The sequence below is a fragment of the Myodes glareolus genome, chromosome 3 (assembly GCF_982192425.1).
Source record: "Myodes glareolus chromosome 3, mMyoGla1.1, whole genome shotgun sequence".
In the NCBI taxonomy this organism is placed as follows: domain Eukaryota; kingdom Metazoa; phylum Chordata; class Mammalia; order Rodentia; family Cricetidae; genus Myodes; species Myodes glareolus.
In genome coordinates this window covers 36,978,603-36,999,278 of record NC_142028.1, presented here as the reverse complement: position 1 = coordinate 36,999,278, position 20,676 = coordinate 36,978,603, and the positions used below count along the sequence as shown (strand labels likewise).

Genomic DNA, 20,676 nt, shown 5'->3' with positions numbered 1-20,676 from the left:
CCCTCCAGTAGAATATTTAGCTGTCAGGATTTTTCCTGGGAAGATTAGCTTTATATAAATCTCGCCACAGTCACCTTTGAGCGACCCAGACATGCCCCTCCGTTTTCTATCCTGTTGTCTCCTGATTGCTTTAGCCCTTTGTAAACAGAATTTATATGCTGGTCTAAATCACAGGTGCGCAAGAACCTCTTGTGAAGCTTATGAAGAACGCACTTCACCATGTGACCAGAGAAGCCACTGGAGCCCTGTAACAGCCCCAAGGGCCCTGCTGAAGTAGCTTCTTTCTTAGCTCTTCTGTGAACACAGTCCTCGCAGGCTGGTGAGCTGGGCATCAAGCACCACCTTGCTCATGCCCAATTCTCTCAGTCATATCTGCCCTTCCTCTGTTCTCTCTCAGCCCCCGATATTCTTGGGGAAGTTAGCTGACAATGGCCAAGTGTCACACGTGGTTCTATGAGGCAGTGCATCAGGAACTGATTTCCTTTGTGTTGTGCCAGATTCTGCAGCCTTAGTCTCTAGGGAGGATGGGTCCACATCCTCAGCACTAAGACTGGCCCGTATTCCCACATCCTACAACCTCACAAGCCAGGCTGTGAGAGCTCTTCTGGTTCTTGTTTCAAAGTCTCTCCCAATCCAAGCAATCCAATGAGCATTTCTGATTATCCATGTCCTGTACTGAGCCATCATTAAGGGGTTTTCCTTTCTTCTGTTAAAGTCAGACCTCTGGGCTCTTTTCCATCACTTCTGCCTCTCTCTCTATATATACACAATCTGATTCTCTTGATTGCCGAGTGTCTGTGTTCTAGTAAAGAATCTTCAGCAGACTTAACTGTTTTCTTTTTCCTAGACCCTGCTACCTGTAGGAAATGACAGCAGACCAGCACCTCCCCCTCTCCTTACACACACGCACACACACACACACACACACACACACACACTTTTCCTGCCAATTAATATAATAATGTAGAAGGGTAGCATCCATGTCTCCTTATTGTAATTCCTCCTACTCAGTCAGGTTCTTTCTGGATAGGTAGTTGAGCCTCAATTGTGAGTCTTATAACCATGGCAAAGGCTACTCAACAGCCAGCACAGCCTGTATGTGATCCTAGTCTGCAATGCTACTCTTGGGGATGGCAATATACGCTCTAGTCCTGGCACAAGGGTAGCCTCATGTTCATGCAGTGGAGATACCACTCCCCAGGGAGGCCTATCACCCAAGATGCTCATTGTCGATGTAGAAGGATCTAGACTCTCATAGGAGGCCAGCCTCCAGGCACACCTCTCTGGGAGTGTTTGGCCTCTGGGCATACCGATGAGAAATTATCTTAATAGAGTTAATTGATATGGGAAGCCATATTAACAGTGGTTTGGACCATTCCCTGGGCTGGTGTCCAGAATGAGGCCACAGTGGGAGATCAGGAGGCAGACCCCACCTAAATCTAGGTGAGAAACCAGTGAGTTCAGGAGTAGCTGCATCACAGAATGCCCCCCCCACCACATAGCATGAGTGACAGTCGGAAAAGCTGCCTCCTTGGCTCTCCACTGGAGAGTCTCCTCTCCCTCGGTACCACTGCTGCTTGGGTAGCCTTGGGAGTGACCTTGGGTGTCTTATATCACTCCAGGTTTCCAGAGTCTTGCCAGCCTCCCTCTCCAGGATGTTTCCCCTCGGGGGGGGGGGTGTGGTGGGGTGGGGGATCAGGTACACAGCAGTGCTGTAAGCAGGAATCACGTCTCACGTCTCCTCTCCAGAGTGTTCTGAGGAATTCCTCCACTTCCTTTTGTAGTCCTGACCCATCTCTTCCAGGGAGAGTCCCCTCTACGGGTAGCACCCCTCTCCCTGAGACTCTATCTTCGCGTTCACTGTGTTTGATGCAGCCTGGACCTCTCCAGCCCTCCATTCATCCAATTTATCTCCTTTGCAGTTAAAAGTGAGTTGTAGACCTGTGTGCCCTTCTCCCAGGACATATCAGCCCTCATCTCTTGATTTATCTTCTTATTGACCATTCTTAGTTTTGCTGTCCAAGCTGTAGGGCTGGGAAGTCACCTATGGAGGCGTGAGTAATCTCAGCTCACTCTCTCCACCTTTGCCCTGGGGCCCGGGACACTGCTACAATCTTAGGGGAGGGTGAGTGGCCAAAGCTGCTGTTCTATTTGTCTTCCTGAAGAAGTCAGTTCTCCTGCATGCTTACCTCCAGACATTGTTGTGACTGGCAGCAGCGCTCCTTCCCCAAGGCTATGAGCCAATGGCAGCCAGCTGCTATATCGTTCCCAGCCCCGCGAAGGCTGCATCGTCAACCCTATGCATGCCCCATGGACTGCCATGTCAGTCAGACTCCAGGATATCCAGAACTTTTAAAGCCATTGCCCTTCTCATCAGATGAGCCAGGGACAGGCCGTGTGAGCAGGTGGCAAGGTGGCCTTGCAATTTAGCAAGGATTCTGAGAGCTGAAAGTGTACTATGGGAGGAGGTGGGTGGGTTGCTGGAGTTTGGACTTCAAGAACCATGAGAACACAGAGTTTGGGGTAGTCCATTTGGGGACTCTAGACCCTGCTCTGGGTAGAGATGGCAGTAATTCCCTGAAGGGTTGAAGATCTCAGAGAAGGCACCAAAGGACAGGTCCAATTTCTGTGTAGAATCTGAGAGGTTAGATTCATAGAAGGCGGGAGTCTGCAAGTTAAACCAATCTCGGTTCAATAAACAAAACTGCATCTTCACTGAGTATGAAGGCCCTCTTTCCCTTATTCTTCTCCTCCAAACATTATACAGCAACTCTTCCATGGGATTTGGGTTGTATTAGGTATTTCTAGTTACTGAGAGACAAGTAGGAGGTGTACTGTTTAATTTAAGGGCTAAGCATCCTGGCATTTTGGTATAGTGGAAAGGTCCTGATACTGGTACCCAGTAAAATCCAAGAGATGGGCAACTTGAAAAACACTGAGAGAGAAGATTAAAATGTTCTCACCTCAGGCTTTCCAGTGTGTGAGGGAGTGTGTGTGTTAATTAGTTTGATCTAGCCGTTCATACTCCTAAGAGCTACCTGCTGCCTAAGAGACCTGGCTCCAGGGTTCTCGGCAGCAGAGAAGCTCGGAGATCATCTGCCGAGACTTAGAGAGCAGTGTAGAGGTATCATCACCTGCTTCCTCATCGGACCCAGTTACGGGGGCCTCATCCTGGTCTCGACTCTCAGGCAGGGAGGAGGCTCATTGACTCCCGTGACTATCTGCAGTCCCCAATCAACATGGGTCATCTGTCAGAGGCTCCTTAGGGACTTGAATGTGTTCCCACTCAGTGTCAGAAATCTGTTCATCACGGGATTGAGTAGTCTGTCCTGTGGCCTCCCATGGGCACATTCCTGAGGTAACTTTGAACAACTTTCAACCAAAAATGCATTGATAAATTGGTACCTGCTGCATGGACTCCAGGGAACTCTGGGAGACCTACCTGACCCCACACTGGCCCCCTGGCTTGGAGGTACCCCTGCTGGGCAATTCCAGTCCCACCCTGGCTTTCCCAATCTCTGGGCCTTTGCATCTTTGCCATCTTGCTTCCTTCCAGCCTCTCAGACCAATGTATACACTAGTGACCCACTAAAAATGTGTATTTCTGGAGCATACCATTGTTTCTGTAACAGGCCCAAGGAACTATTTATCACTTCCTTGCCTAAGATGTCAGGGATGGACGATCATCTCCCGCATTTTGCTCCATTGCCAGCTCTAGCTAGCAGCAGACACTCCTCATTATAGACATACAAAGGACAGAAGAAAGTGTGGTTGATTAGTAATGTCTGTCACGGGCAGCAGTGAGAGTGAGATACACTTGTCACATTCCGGTCATCTTCATTGCTTCTACTTTCTTCATTTTATGGATTAGGAAACCAAGACTAATGGGGAAAAAAGAGCTTTGGGATAATACACAAGAACTTCAGGGACTATCCGGAACGGAACCCAGATACCCTGCCTTTCCAGTCCAACAGGGTCCCCACGTGGCCAATAGTTAGGATTCTGCATAGACCTCAAGGATTGTGTTCCTGCGCGCTGAGTCTCAAGCAGTGGTGGCTACTGCTCTTGAAAACTGTCCAGACAGGGCATGAAGGGCTGGATGTGCTCATGGAGCTCCGTCCTTGCTCAGGCAGACACACAATGACATGCTGGGAGGTCTCTGCTCTGTGTGCCTGGCAGATATAGCGAAGTGGGCTCTCTTTCACTGGAGAGCTGCACTCTGTCTCTCCTCCAACCCCAAGTGAGCCTTTTCTATGGACTAGACCCCAGCCTGCCCATGGCCCTCAGAGAGCACAAAACAACCCCGACTTTGAATCAGTTCCACAGTTATTAGAGGAAAGAATGTAGTCATAGGGGGAGGGGCTAAAATTTCATCCCAGGGCCAGCTTGGCTGACATAAGAAAGTATGCCAGCTCAAGGCTGAACTTGGGAGCTAGGGTTTGGCTTCGTCCAGGGCACACTGGCCTTGTGCTGTCTGAGGGTGAGGGCTACTGCTGCCAGCCCAGACCCCTGCCAAGGCAAGGCTGGACCTTTGATGCAGGTCATTTAGCTTGGTGTCCACAGTGGTAGGGGGTACCTGTAGCTTTTAGTGGGAGCCAGTGGGGTTTATGTATGCATACCAAGTCCTACATAGGAAAGGGCTGTCTAGAATGCTAGGAATTATCCCATGAAGAAGTCCTGATGGGGAAGATCTTGGCTTAATGGAACCTCTGAACTCATGGACAGAACTAGGGGAGGCCCAAGCTGAGAAGGGGTCCTGTCTCTGTACCTTCTCTGCTGAGCCCTTGAAAAATAGGGCTCAGCACCTCTCATGAGACATGCACAGACCTCCAGGATTTTACTACATAAGGCACTTAAGGCCACTGCCATGTTCCTGGTGCCACCCACTACCCATCCACTCCTCTCTCTTCTTTCTGTGCCTCAGACACATCCGCTCAGCATCCGGGCAAAGGTCCAGCCACAATGACCCCTGTCCACCACTGCACACACACGGGCCACCAGGGTCAGCCTACACACCCAAACTCCCCACACACCGAGCCAACCAGCTCCTCACTGCCTGCGACTCAGCCGTTCAGCCTGCTGACACTTTACTGGCAGGTCCTGAGGTGACCAAGGCCAGCTGCCCAGGAAAGGGCTTGGCACCCACTCGAGAAGCAACAGAACATGCTTCCAGTGGGGTTCCAAGCCAAGATCCCCTGTCCCTTCCCACCACCACCACCATCCCGCTGGCTCTGCTGGGCCAGCCAGCCCAGCACATTAGCATTTAAATATATCCGAAGTCAGCACCCCCAAACCTTCTTCCCCATCGAAGCCACCAGGGAGGAGCGTTTGAATCCTTCTCCTGGACTCCAGGCCCCTCATAATGGCCATACTGTATTCACTTGCTTCTGTATGTGGCATTAGCAGAGAGAAGGAGCGAGGGCGCCTAGCAACCCGGAGGAGGCTGAGAAAGAGGTGGGAAGGAAGCGATTCTCATGTAATTATTCACTTCCACAAAAGCCGTTGTCAGGTACACACTGGAAACACAGCTGTTTCATTCTTCCCCTAACCTACTTTTAATCCTTTCAGAGGCCTTCCTTCCCAATAGAAAAGGTGGAAAAAAAGGCTTCAATTCAGCCCTCTTCTGCCAGGCTATATAAGTTACGTTTTCGCTTCAATTGAGGGCTTCACTGAAAAAGTTTGTGTGCGTGCAAGCATGTGTGTGTGTGTGTGTGTGTGTGTGTGTGTGTGTGTGTGTGTGTCTGTCTGTCTGTCTGTCAGTCTGTCTTAAAAAGGAAATGTTCAAGAAAGGTTGTGGGTCACTAAGCCCTGTCCTGGCTCTCAGACCCAAAAGCCAAAGGCCGCATGCGCTATTGGGTCTAGCAGTTTCCGGCATATCATCTTCGCTGGGCATTGGGAAGGCCGGGAGCCTGGGAACAGAGAGAGGCTGGCTCTTCCCACCCATCACTGGATTCTGCACTCATGACCAAAGGCGACAGGTGTATCTGTGCAGTGTTGATGTGTCTCAGAAACCTGGGCCGTGTGGAGGGAGGTTGGATGTTAGAAAAGATGTGAGAGTTTATTTCCTTACCATAGTTGACAAAAAAGCATCAGAGAGAGGGGCAGGTGTCCAGTTCCCCCTTTACACACCCTCTGTTCTTCTGCCACTCGTGAATGATAAACCTGAGGCCCAGAGACATGAAGACCCTTACTTGTGGTCACGCAGGAAGACAGCAGAAGAGTGAGACCTGACCCACTGCCCACCCAAAGCTTTTGTACTGTCCACCAATCCCTGTGAGGCTCAGAATGAGGCACCTGACAGAAGCTCCCTACCATGTTTTGTCCCCAGAGCCATGTGTTCCCAAGTCCAAATATTCCAGGGTCTGTCTCCCCACAGCTGAGTGGGCAGAACTCCTCTCTCTAGTGGCTTGCTGCTGGCTTGCCTGTGAAGAGTTCTGATACCGACGGTGAGATGGGAGAGCAGTTGGAATGTACCACATGACTTACCCAGGCCTTCGCGTCCTAGAAGCCACTGTGGTGACGAGGGTCACCGTCAGCATACACCTGTTATGACTGGTACCTTCATAAATTCCACTCTGAACACAGCCATTGGCTGATCAGCAGTGAGCTCTTTGCTGACCTAGAGGTACACTCTGGTTGGGGGTTTCTCTGTGGTGACCCACACCACGCCTTCAAAAAGCACACCTCTATGGCTCTTAGCTCATGCTTGGCTCCCTCACCTGCCTGTCTCTGCCAAATATTGTTCCTTCTTCATCTCCGTCTCTCCTTGGAGGAGCTGGGTGAATTGTGGTCCATACTGTGATCCTCACTCTCAGAGCTCAGTCGATACGTCTGTGTTATAGGGGAAGGGATACAGTGAGAGTCCTGATCTTGACCTCTGTCTCTCTCTGCTCTGTCCTGGGGAAGGGTGAAGTTCATTGAACCCCTAGGTTCATTTAACACTGTGACTAGGCTGCTGTGTCCCCTATGGATGCTACTTCTGGCTCCCCAGGCATGAACCCTGATTTCATTCTTGGTGTGTATGAGAAAAAGAAAGACACGGTCCCTCCCTCTTCCCAGTGCTCTGCTCCCCTGGGTTAATCGCCCCTCTGTGCCAGTCCCAGGGGCAGGTACAAGACTCAGTGCTGTGGTGTGAACTGTGGAGCACTATCCCTGCCGACTAGGCCACACACTGTGGCAGTGTGGCCTCTGAGTAGGGGAGAAAATTTGACCATAGCTGTCCTTCCTGAATCCCAAGGGTCCCACTGGGATTCAGGCAGGTAGCCCCCTGACCCATGTGCTAGGGCTCCTTGGAACCAATTGTCGTAAAAGCTGTGAAGGGCTTTTCCTGTTCCCACACAAATCTGCCCTAAAATCTCTGAATGTGGGCTGCCCTTGCAGCAGGGCCAGCACGCCCCCCATTCATCCTGCAGAACATGGGGAGGATCCTTTCCTCCACTGACCCGGCTTCCTCAGGGTTTGTTTAGTGAGGCTGTTTTTCCTTCATTTTGTGTAGGGGGCGGGGATCGGAAGCCATTTCTTCTAGGAGTCCCCACCTCTGCTGCCTCTGGGAGATGCAAGAAGGGGGGGCTGATATGTGTGATCCCCACTTACCTAGGGCCATTCGTTTTATAGAACTCTGGGATGCTAGGTGCAGGCTGAAGACCAGGGGACTCTCCTGCCTTTTTCTGAAACAGACCCAGGAAGCCACAGGCTCAGACCTGAGTCTCCTTTAAGAGCTGTTTGACCTGCAATGGGTCCATTTCCTCTTCAGTGAAAGCAGAGATGCCAGAATTTACCCATCAAGAACATCATGCAAATCCTCAGATTTGTGCATAGAAGCCTCAAGAACTTGGCCCGCTTTGATCCATGTTAAGTCAAGTCTCTTCCTGAAGGGCCCTCCAAATCCTTGGAGGGGTCAGGAATGTTTGTTTCCCCTGTTTTCTTCATCTCTCTTTTCTTTGATTGTCAAATCCTTCCAGGGCGACCATGTTTTCCTTCCTTCCTTCCTTCCTTCCTTCCTTCCTTCCTTCCTTCCTTCCTTCTTTCCTTCCTTCCTTCCTTTCTTCCATTCATATATATATGCTCTTGTAGCATAAGAAATATGGGCATGATATAATGCCTTAGAGATAATGTGATGTGACCTGCTGGCCATTTATTCCCTCTTCTTGGTAACACTTCCCAGACTCCCTTGCCTTTATGTTGGAACCTCATGGCCTGGGCAGAAGTGATAGGAACCATTCCCCATAGGTCCCAGAAAGTTTCCTGAGGAAACTTCTAGGTTCTTGTCTCTCTGCCCGTAGACTGTAGGAAGCTGTTATTGGGGTGGCAGGAAAGGTTTGAATCACATGTCATGGTGGAAGAGAGCCCCTGCACGGGCTGCACCTGGCTCTGTAGAGGTGACAAATAGGCTGGTGACTATCTGAATCCCCAGAAGTCAGTGTGTGTGTGTGTGGTCCAGCAGTCCTCACCATGACAACGGCAACAGCTCACTGACAAACTCATTAACTCCTGTCTACACAGAGTGGCCAGGCTGGCGGCCAGGTACAATAGCATCTTCTTAGCCACAGGCATACCTGCTGCCCCCATTTATTGAGGTGAGGAACTTCCCAGACTCCATTTGAAGACATGCCATGGCTCTCCCTGGAACCCTCTCAAGAAACCTGGCCTGGGCTCTGCGATGCCCGAGATGCATGTGTCTTTAGTAGGAAGGCTGACATCAGAGCTGTAGAGATGACTGGTTAAGAACACTGACTGTACTTACATGGAACCTGGCTTCGGTTTCCAACTCTCACATCAGGTGGTTCACATCTAGTTGTAACTATAGTTCCAGGGCTCCAGCACCCTCTTCTTGCTTCCATGAGCACTACATGTGTGTCATGAACATACAGACAAGGAGGTACACAATTCATATACATAAAAATTAATCATTAAGTAAAACATTTTAATTTTCTAGAACGGTTAACGTCAACATGAGTTTTCCAAATGTGGGAGGTGGGGAGACCAATGGGGAGGTTTGGGATTCAGAGTCATGAGTGTTAAGTTACTGCAAAATTCAGGGACTTTTCAGCTCTATAACTTCAGCTCAGACTTCTGGGTTTAGCCCTAGACTTTACAGCAGTCTCCTGAGCCTCTCCTGATGTCTCAAACTTGCATTTCCAAATGAATACTTTACCCATTACCCCAAGAATGGGTAATTCCCCAGCTCCCTTAGAAGAGAACCATGTTGAGTTGGGATGTTGCACTGTTTCTGCTGTCTGCTCAAATCTGTGTACCCTTCTCCGACCTCCACATTCAAACCTGCCTTCTAAAGATGATCTTCAGAACCAAGGAGACAAGACAGCAAAAGAAAATCAATCAAATACACATTCAGATTAAATTAAAATTTCCCAAAGTCCCTAACCCCAACAAAGAAGTCAGAAAAGTATGAGAAAAAGCGATTGGCAGGGTCTTCTAGTTGATGAGGTGACTGCATGAACCAGAACAGCAACAGCATGGGAATTCTGTGTGAGCAGGAAAGAAGAGGAAAGGCAAGCTACAGGTTGAACACCAGGAAGCCCAGAGAACTCGCAAATGCTTGCCTTGAGGAGAGGACCATGCTAGGGCAGATAATTGGTGGTTTATCCAAGGATATTAGACAAACCCAAGAGGGTCCATGCAGGATGCAGGCCCCTGGTAATGGGGGAGGATGATGGTAGGGACAGGTGAGGCCCAATGGCAAGAGACATGACCTTAAGGAGAAACCAGTCTGAGCAGGCAGAGACTAGGACAGAGAGGGAACAGAGACATCTTGGAGAAGAGTGAGGCTAGGAATAAGGAACGATGGCTGCAGAAAGTATTAGTGGTACTGCCATCATTTTAAAGACTCTGATAGCCGCCAGAGAGGAAACCCTAGAACTACAAAGGCTAGAAAATAATCCCCTGGGCCATCACCCTTCCTCTGCACAGCTACATCCCCTCTCTGCTACAACAGGGCGGCAGAAGAGGATTATGGTCCCACATCACAAATGACTGTGATAAGAAAACCATGAGAATAGGGTTCCCATGGGTGAAGAATTTGCTGTAAACAGAGCCACAGGACAGCACAACCCTGCAGCACCCCAGAGCCAACTGAAAGAGACAAAGATTCTGGGAAGCCTGCGAGGAAGAGCTGGCCACTCACAAAAGAAAAGTAACTAAATGAAATGAAAGAAACCGAGAGTGGCCATGACAGTATCAGGAGGTAACAGAGCCTAGTAAGTAGGAAAATAAAGATCAAGTCACAGAAATAAAGAGATACTTTAAAATGCAAAAAATGTCTGGCAAGGTGGCTTAGTGGGGGAAGGTACTTACACCAAACCTGGCAACCTGGGATTATCCCCAGGACTCACATGGAGAGAGGAGAGTATAGAATCTCTCCCATGTATACACACACACACACACACACACACACACACACACACCTCCTTCGGTTGTTTCCTGACTACAAGAACACAATGTACACATGTACCCCCCACACACATGAATACACATAATAAATAATACATAAACCAACAAACAGTTGTAATTTTTTTTAAATGTGAGAAAAATCAGTATGTATAAATAATATGCAAAGAAGGCCCAATATGAATACAGGTCCCTAACGAGAAACATCTAAAGCAGTAATGAAGAGCTGTCTTCTACTAGAACAGAAGACTTGAACTTGCATCTTGTTAAACGTATCTCCAGCTGGAACTAGGAATGTGGCTCAGCTAGGAGAGTGCTTCCTAAAATGCACAGAGCCCTGGGTTTGAGTCCACTACTGCATTAGCTGGATACCTGTAATCCCAGCACTTTGAAGGTAGAGGCTGGAGGATCACAGACTTCAAGTCACCCTCTGCTCAATAGGGAGATCAAGGCCAATCTGGGACACATGAGACACTGTCTCAAAAATAAAATGGATATTTTAAACTGATACATAAAGTATAAAAATTGAGTATGCTGATGGGGGATTTTATTGTGTAATTCAATATACATATAAATTACACAATGTTTAAATCAGGTCAAGCATCTCTGTCTCCTCAAATATATTTATCAGTTCTTTATGGTAAAAACTTTCAAACTCCTATCTTCTGGTTTTGTTTGTTTTATTTTTTGCAGTGCTGGGATGAGACCCTAAGCCTTGTGCACTCTAGGCAAACTTTTCCCTATTGAGGTCACTTTCCCCATTGTTCCAATGCGGATCTGGCCTCTCCTTAATGGTTCTAATCTCAGCAATCACAGTCTCTCTTCCACACATGCCTTGGCTGTCATGACAAGTTGGCCAGGGTTCTTTTCCTCTGATACTGTATTTTTTTCCTGCCCCATTGGCTTTTTTCATTGTAACCTGCATACAAGTAACTAATAACCACATGACAGTCAATATTAAGTTGTCTTTAAATCTTCCTGCCAAGAAATTAGCCCAATGTATTATAAAAATGTATTATAATGTATTATAAAAATGGTCTCTAGCCCAGATGCAAATATTGTTCCTCCATGAAACCTCTTGAGCTGGGTCTCCACAGTCCACATAACTCTTAGCTCACAGTCTTCCAAGTGTTGTCTAACATGACCCATTAAGTTCTGCTGCTTTTCTAGTCCAGAGTTTCAAAGTGTTCCACATTCCTGTAAAAGCCAGCATGGTTAAGTTTGTGATATGGGCTCACCCTGAGTTGGAAAGGAATGATGTGGGATTTCCCTCTGTATGCTGTGAATATGCTCTATTACCATTGATTGATAAAGAAGCTTCTTTGGCCTATGGCAGGGCTGAATATAGCAAGGTGAAAAATCTAAGCAGAGATAGAGGAGGAAAGGAGGCAAAGTCAGGCAGACGCCATGCAGCCGCCCAAGAAGTAAGAGGTAACAAACCATGAGCTTTGTGGTAAAATATAAAATAATAGAAATGGGTTAATTTAAGATGTAAGAGTTAGTTAATAAGAAGCCTGAGCTAATAGGCCAAAGAGTATGTAATTAATATTAAGCCTCAGAAAGCTGCAGGAGCTAGTGAGTGGGACCTGGTTGGTGGAGAGAAACTGGTCCAGAAACCAGCAGAATGGAGGATATTTGTAGCTACAAGGAGTAAGTTTCCAAGGAGAATGCAAATACCAGCCATTCAAAAGGAAGAGATGGGGCCTGAACTTCCAAGAAAGTTGTTTTCAAGTGATAATCGCATGCATGGGTTTGGGGGTGCACATCATCAGGAAGTCCTGTGAGCTTTTCTAACTCAGAGTTGAGGACTGTGGTAGAAGGCTGGTTGAACAGGCTTTTCCACCAGTCTGAGGTCTTCTCCCCTCTGTTCTGTGAGATGCTAAACTTTCAGGACCATTAGCCACAGGCATGAGTCAGGACAGCGCCGGGAGTGGGCACTCTGTGCCCGAGTCAGCATCTGGGCCATGTTCTGCCTCTCCCTGGTTTTGCGTGCTTTTCTGTATAGAAAGAATTCACCAGGGAGAGACTGGCACATGAGAAAACCGATGCAGCACTTAACAACATATTCTTTCTTCTCAGTCTTCAGCAATTTTTACTCCACGGAACCCTTGCTATCAACGTGTAGGCAGCCTCCAGCTCCTGCTGCTTTGAAGATCCCTCCTTTGGGTTTGATTTTCCTTTTCACGACCACTCTCTCTGCCTCCCCATTCATAACAGTGATTCTTGAGCTTCATGGGGGTTTATTGTTTTTAATATGTTTTTATTCTTTGAGAACTTCATACAATATGTCTTAATCATATCCACCCCTTTCTTCCTGCGACCTCCACTTGGTGTTCTGTTTTTTAGAAGACACCATCTCACAGCACTGTCTTGGTCCTCTGGCTGTTACAATCTTTCCGTGTCCTCTTCCAGGGTGTTCCTGAGCCTTAGGTGCAGGGATGTTGCATAGATGCATCCGCTAGGGCTAGGTACCCATGGTCAGTTGTTCTGTTGTGGCTCTGTGATGGGCTCTGCTACAAAAAGAAGCTTCTCAGATGACGGGTGAGAGCTGCATTTATATCTGTAGGAGTAAGGAAAAGTGTTTTGACAGAAGCTAAGAATCACACCACTTTATAGTGGCTGTGGTGGTTGCTCCTCTAGGGCCCCACGGCCTCACCAGCTGTGCATAGTTGACCAGGTTTGCAGTGCCAGGCACAAGTGCTCTCCTGTTGAGCAGGCCTTAAGTCCACTTAGGTAACCATAGGTTACCCCAGGGTATGCATGTCATTGCGTCTTTCAGAATATCTTGTTATCCTCATTGTTGTTTGGGTTCATTGGTGTCACAGCTGGGTAGGATTACTGATTGCTTTTCTCGTTGGCAGCTTGCATGGCTCCTTCTGATACCAGGAGAGCTGGTCCTTACGGAGGCTTCCAGGTCAGATCCAGATGAATTCCTCCTGTGTCCAAATTATGTGGTGTCCTTAGTAATGCTGTTATACCTTCTCTTTCTGGAAGGCACCAAGAGTTATGGCAATATTCTGTATTTTGGGGGGCGTTCCGTGGACTCATCTGACCATCATCTCAAAAGCAGGCTTCCCATGCCTGCATTGGGGTTGTTATTAGATAGTCTATGGCAATTGAGGGGTTACCCCAAGTGGTATAACTTTAACTAAACAGTCTCTCTCTCTCTCTCTCTCTCTCTCTGTGTGTGTGTGTGTGTGTGTGTGTGTGTGTGTGCGTGTGTGTAATTTTAAGTAAATACAAAATAATGATTCCTATGACTTTTTTCAAACATTTTTGTGTTCTATTTCCAAATACCCATGTCTCAGTACACCCTCATATACCAGAATTACACACACACAGACACACACACACACACACATACACACACACACCATGAATGTTCTCATGGCGTTTCTCCTTAGCTGACACTCTAAAGCCAGCCAGCTTGGGTTAGAAGAAGTCAGCAGACACTCCTGTCAGGGTCAGCAGACACTTCTCATATGTTACCATTGGATGTTTTCACAAACATGAGCCGACTCAGACAGGGTGGCCTGTTCCATGTGTGCAAATACTCAGAAGGGATCATGCTTGGAATGGGGATGATTTGGGGGTCAGAAGGCTATGGGGCAGTACTACTGTGTGCAAGAGAAAGCTATGGTCTGAGGGACCCAGAATCAAACACCAGGAAAGATAAGTTCTCACTTTCAGAAATGACTTCCCAGTCAGATGTGCCTCAAGAAGAAAGACACATGTCACTCCCCGTCAATGACGGCAGCTAGGCAGACATCCATCGTAGGACTTAGAAGAGTCCTATTCTGAGGGAGAGATAAAGAACCAGGATGCAGGGGATGGTTTTGAATCTCATGGGGGCTGAAGCTGTGTCTCTAGAAGCCTGTCTGGGTTGCTCTACCCATCACGTTCCAGTTACGTGGTCTTGGACAGGTCACTTGTCCTCTCAGGTACTTGGTTCTAGGAGCAGGCTAAAAGTGCCCCCTGCATAGGGCTGCCCAGGACTGCTGACATTCCAGGGCAGTCTTAATGCAGAGGCTCAGCAAGGTGCCTTGCATACCAGAAGTGCCTAATAAAGGCTGCTACTGTCTGTATTCAGTGCCGAGTCTCGTCTCCAGGTGGCGCTGGATGCTCAGTCCTAAACCAGCTGGAGTTTCAGCTGTGGCTTTCCTTAGAGACTTTTAAGTGCTGAGCTTCAAGCCTGGGGGAGGGAAGGTACTGGAAAAGTCCATGTGATTGCCACAGTTAGGTCATGCCGTCCAGAGAAATTTTAGTCAGAGGGGACTTTGGTAACTCAGAAGCTGCTGGCTGGCTGCACCCCGGGGAAGCTGGCATTAGGGAATCTGTTCTATAAGCTAGTGAATCCACACACATGCACAGATATGTGGACACACACACCCCTAGTCTGTACTTTGGGCAGCTTGTGCCAATGCTTTCTCTGCACAGTTGTGGGACCTTGTCTTCATGGTAATTTCAATTACCAGGAAAAGGGGTGTTTTTGGACTTAAGTGTGATGTAACATAGAAGACGGACCTGTGCCCCAGGGCTCACTCCTGGTACACTCAGCCTCACAGCAGGCTGACAGGGTCTTTCCTTTCCTACTTGGCTGATGAGGAAATTTAGCCTTGAGGATGTTAAGTTATTTTTCCAAAATCATACCGCTGGAGCCAGGGCCTTTAGTATCCAAATACATTTTTGTTTGTTTGTTTGTTTGCTTTGTTTTTTGTTTTTGCTTTTGGTGGTTTTGTTTTTTGTTTTTGTTGTTGTTGTTTTGGTGGGGAGGGAACAGGGTCTCACTCTGAAGCTCTGGCTGTCCTGGAACTCAATCTGTACACCAGGCTGACCTTGAACTCACAGAGATCTGCCTTCCTCTGCCTCCCAAGTGCTGGGATTAAAGGTGTGCACCACTTCACCTGATTTTATTTACTTATTTATTTTTTTGGAGACAAGGTCTTGCTATGTATCTTTGGCCAGCCTAGTCACTAAGCAGACAGACTGACCTTGACCTTTCAGAGATCCCCCCCCCAACCTTCTTAGTGCTAAGCTTACAGGCTTGTGCACATGGGCCCAGCTCAACATCCAAATTCTTGTTATGTAGTGGATTGCTAACCACAACCTTTGGAAAAATCTAGAATTTATTAAGGAAATTTCTTTTTAATGAGATTGTCCCAGAAATATAAATGTTTTAATAGAATTTGCCAAAAAAAAGTTAGGAAGTTGGATAGTCCCATCCCAGAATGTCTTTTGGGAGAGTACCCAGAGATCAAGCGCCCTCCTCCCACATCTGACTCTCCTTCCTCCCACATCTGACTCTCCCTCCTCCCACATCTGACTCTCCCTCCTCCCACATCTGACTCTCCCTCCTCCCACATCTGACTCTCCCTCCCCCCACATCTGACTCTCAATGCCCACATTTTTGTGCCCTCCTCCAGGTGTGGGTGGACGCTGGGACGCAGATCTTTTTCTCCTACGCCATCTGCCTGGGCTGCCTGACCGCTCTGGGGAGTTACAACAACTATAACAACAACTGCTACAGGTGAGCCCAGCTGACAGCCACAGCTTCCAAAGCCCCATAGCTGTCCATAGTGCAGGGCCCAGAACCCAGAGAGTTGCTCGTCAGCCTGGCTCTGCCCCCAGGATCACAGCGACAGAGCTGGGAAATTGTCGTATGCAAGCAGAGTCTGCCCTGAATCACAGCAAATCCACCCCACAGCCCCAGTCAGGAACACAGCAGCAGCGTGTGCAGCGTAGGTACACATACAATAAGTTGTGCGTGGTCACACAGCTAATAAGGAACCGAACTGGCTCAGCCCAGCTGTTTCCACACCAAGGACTCTGTTTCTGCCTCCTGTTGATTTTCACAGACCCATGGGGCCCTCTCTTGACCCACCTGGAGTGACTGGACCCTCCTTGGCCCACAATTCTCTTGACTTCCTGGCTACATAGGGTCCAGGCAGGGAGGTGACCAAGGCTGGGGAGCCACACAGACCTGTAGCCTGAATGCCACCATGAGGCTGAGGCCCACAGAGGGCCAGGGACACTCAGTAGTGTGTGTGGGGGGGGGTGGGGAATAAGCTCACTCTGGGGTCTCTGACTGCAATGACTGTTGAATTCCTTACCCCTAAGAACCCAGTACCTGGCACACATAGGTGGATACTTGCTTGTGGATGGACAGAGTATCGCACTGTGAGAACCCAGAAGCTCCCTCTGTAGGAAAGAGACTTTGGAGTTGTGATGGGGTACCACCATGAGCACAGCCAGTGAGAAAGTGTCCACCCTGTATACTAGTTAGCCACAAAGAGAAACTAACCTAAAGTAAGGGATTGAATGCTGATTTGGGGATGTGAAAAAATGGTAGAAAACTAAAATCGAGTCCCTAGAGAAGGGGGGTAGCTGGTGGCTCCATGTGAAAAATCTACACCGTCTCACACTTCTGGGAGGAAAGAGAAAACTACTAAAAAATCACATTAAGAAGCCTGACTTTCCCTCTCTTGACTCCTGTACAATAAAGGTATCTTTACTTACTCTAGATATATGTTGATTTTATGATTAAAAAGAAAATAGAGTCAGAAGAGCCAGGCATATTAGCACACAACACCAGCATGCAAGAGGCTGAAACAGGATTGCTGTGAGTTCGAGGTTAGCCTGGGCTACATAATGAGTTCCAGGCTAGCCTAAGATACAGTGAGACCCTATCTTCCTAGACCCATCCCAGCAAGGAAAATCAAATTAGTACAGATATCATTTATGTATTATTTAACCCCAAATCAAATATACAAATTATTTATTAAATTAGAAGTCATAATACTGTCATATAATGTGTTCAGGGGCTTAGACCATACATGTAAAGTTGAATGTGGAGGAGTTTTTTTTCAATCAGCAACCTAGGAACAACCTTAAAATGAAGAGCGTTCAGCAGGTGTGGAGCTAAAAGAGGGACCTGTCCCTATCCACTGCTGGCAGGAGCTCAGCATGCAGGATTTTCCCTCCTCTCCCTGTCGCTCAGTGGAACAAAGCAGATGCCTGCAAAAATCTGTTTCCAAATTGTTCTGCAAACAGGTCTGCCCAGCAGTCAATTAATCCCCTCTCCTGACAGCTTAGTTGCCTCTGGAGCTCATGCAAGCCCAGCTCAGCCTCTGCTGACTTCAAAGCCCTCGTTACATAAGCCTCCCCCAGAGGTTGCAGGGAGCTGTAGGGGAAGGTATGGGAGGGCTGGAAAAGCCCGGCCAGGCAGAGACCAGCCTCACGGGCTGAGTGTGCTCCCACGTGGAGGCTGGCATCCGAATACAGAGCTGAAGGGGCCAGACGTCCCTGAGAACTCAAATACAAGAAAGTGATCTGAGAGACCTCTGGGAGGGATGGAATTTGCAGAAAGGGATGTCTGCCTTCCCCAGTCACATGGTGGCTGAAGGTGACTGCCCACAGTCCGGTCTTGGAAGCCTTGGTTCTTAGGAAGTGTCATTTAGGCCCCAGGAAGGGAATCTGAGAGATCCGGATTCCCAAATATAATTTCTCTGAGAACTAACAAAGGGACCTCACCTTCAGTCTCAGGATTCGGAGCACCTAATGCAGGGCTGGCACACCAACGCACCTTAAACATGACAGGAGAAATCCAGAAGGGTAGCAAGCATGGAGTGATACCTTCCTCTCCAGATCCTTCCATTCTTGCAGCTGGATACGTCAGAGCATCTTAGGCGTAGGGGACTGTGCAAAGGGCCCCTTGACTGGATTTTGGACAGTACGATGCTAGTTAACGTGTAAGTGGGCCCCTGCTGCCTCAGGAATAATGTGGTCCCCTTCTGGACTGGGCTGAGTTTCTTCCTGAGCAAATGGGGCTTTCGACAGTAGAAAGGGTTAGCAATTCAACTGGCATTCATTGTGTCAGAAGAGGTCTTTAAAGGGACCTGGATTACTCGTTGCTGCCATGGTAATGCTCATGACAAATAGCCCTGGCCCCAGGGGCTGAGCACTCCTGTTCATACTCCAGGGCTGAGGTTGGCTAGGGAAACTGTCCTGGCTATGAGTGGGTGGGTTTGGCTTCAGGTTAGCCTCAGATCTGCTCTCTGTGTGTGCCTCCTGTGGTTCAGGCTCAAAGGAACAGTCATTCCCTTGGTAGTTCTTCCCGTGAGGGGAGACAATTTCACAAGAATGATAGAAGACAAGTTCAGTTAAGAAGATACCAATCAAATGTCTGTATCATGTCAGCTAATGTCCTTACTGTGTGAAAGTAGTTCACATGGCCAAGTCTAAGTGAGTGGACCTGGAGATTCCATTCAGCTCCCAGGTGGGGGATTAGAAACAGCTCATGACAGCAGGGCATGGTGGCACTCCTTGTCTTTAATTCTAGGACTCAGGAGGCAAAGGCAGGTGGATCTCTGTGAGTTTGTGGCCAACCTGGTGTACAGAGTGAGTTCCAGGACAGCCAGAACTGAGAAACCCTGTCTCGAAAAACAAAACGAAACGAAACAAAAATCGCAGCCCGTGAGGCCCTGCTACCAAATGCTTCATCATGGTCAGCCCCAAAGAAAAGACCCGCAGGGAGATTCATAGCCAGGCTCCTAACTCCTTGCCTGGTGCTCTCCCACTTTACCTTCATTATCAAGACCATTGTGGGTTTGTCACCAGCGTTAATGTTACCTTTGGTTCTATTACAAAAAGCATGGTAGAAGAAGCAGAGAGGAGAGTTCTCAGTCCTGCCGTGAGAGATGCAGAGGTTCTGGGTAAGCCAGAGTTGACTAGAGATGGGGACAGGATGTGAGTGGGAAGACAGCCAGAGTGTTAGCTGAGAGAACACAAGGCCAAAGGAGCTCAGAGGTTCACCCTCCAGACCATTCCAGCCTGAAGCCCCGCCGCCGAGTCTGTTGCTGGTGGCCAAGGCAGATTTTTGTCTAATGGAATATAAGGGGTTTCTCTGTGGTGTCAGCAGGAGGCTGCATCTAGTAGGAATGAGACTTTTAAACTCCAGCTCCTGGGCCAGGAACTAAGGCCATGATGCCACTCTCCCCTGGGACACCATTAATCAGGATCATCCAAGTGCACCTCCCACACAGAGCAAGGCACTGGCATGCTCCCTGATCTGAGTTGTGAGCCCGCACTACAGACGCTGAATTCTAGAGCCTGAGGTAGAGTGGACCAAGACTCTGGTCCATCATCCTCATCTTCATAAAGTTCATCATTTATTGTCTGGTTGGGACTTTATGTTGGTGTTTCCCAGCTGGTGAGTACCTCTCAAGAACAAGTCAAAGCGACTGCTCTGATCGGTCTCCTCTGAGCTGGCCCACTGAGCAGAACCTGAGTAGAGCAGAATACAGGGCATTGCTTGGTAATGAGCTCAACCAGGATAGGTGCCACCACAAAACCTTTCCCCTGCTCAGCCAGAATGAGTGTTACCACCACAAAATTTCTTCCCTGCTCAGCCAGGATTGGAGTCACCATAAAACCTTTCCCCTGTTCAGCCAGGATGAGTGTCACCACAAAACTTCTCCCCTGTCCAGCCAGGATGGGTATCACTACAAAACCTTTCCCTTGCTCAGTCAGAATGGGTGTCACCACAAAGCTTCTCCCCTGCTCAATCAGGATTGGTGTCACCACAAAACCTTTACCCTGCTCAGTCAGAATGGATGCCACCACAAAATCTTTACCCTGTTCAGTCAGAATGGGTGTCAGTACCACAAAACTTCTCCCCTGCTCAGCCAGGATGGGTGTCAAAAACCTCTCCCCAGGAAGCTACTAGGGCTATAGGCCTATGATCCTTAGTCACTTACCTGGCTTCTCTCACCCTCTGAGCTTTGTGTCTTGGGAGCATAGTCCCCTCCTGCTATCTTGGTCTTTCTCTCCTCAGTAGCCAGAGAAGTGTTTATCTCCTGAGTCTTTCTTCTCTGGCATACAAAGCCAGACTCCTCTTCTCTGTCACACCCCTCTGCCTGTGACCTACATGTCTTCTAGCGATGCAGGGGAAGTTGTGTGACTGTAGGCCAGCTCTCCATGCTCTCTGAACCACAGACACGTCATTTGGAAAGAGAGGCCGTCAGAGCATATGCTTCTCTGCCCGCCCTGCAGTATGCCCTGGTCTCAGGTGGGGAAAGTTCCGGCAGCTGCCTGTTCTTCCCACACTGACTCAGGCCCCTCTTTCTGCTTCCCCACAGGGACTGTATCATGCTCTGCTGTCTTAATAGTGGCACCAGCTTTGTGGCTGGGTTTGCCATCTTCTCCGTCCTGGGCTTCATGGCATATGAGCAAGGAGTGCCTATTGCTGAGGTGGCAGAGTCAGGTAAGTCTGCA

General features: G+C 48.5%; 1 protein-coding gene across 1 annotated transcript in view; it reads left to right on the top strand.

The window, feature by feature from the left end:
• The window catches only part of Slc6a11 (solute carrier family 6 member 11), a 119,541-nt gene that overhangs the window by 77,942 nt on the left and 20,923 nt on the right, over positions 1-20,676 (top strand). Inside the window, exons 7-8 of the mRNA XM_048438355.3 lie at positions 15,828-15,931; positions 20,541-20,665. Of these exons, the coding sequence (XP_048294312.2) occupies positions 15,828-15,931; positions 20,541-20,665 (229 nt within the window). The remainder of the gene's footprint in view (positions 1-15,827; positions 15,932-20,540; positions 20,666-20,676) is intronic.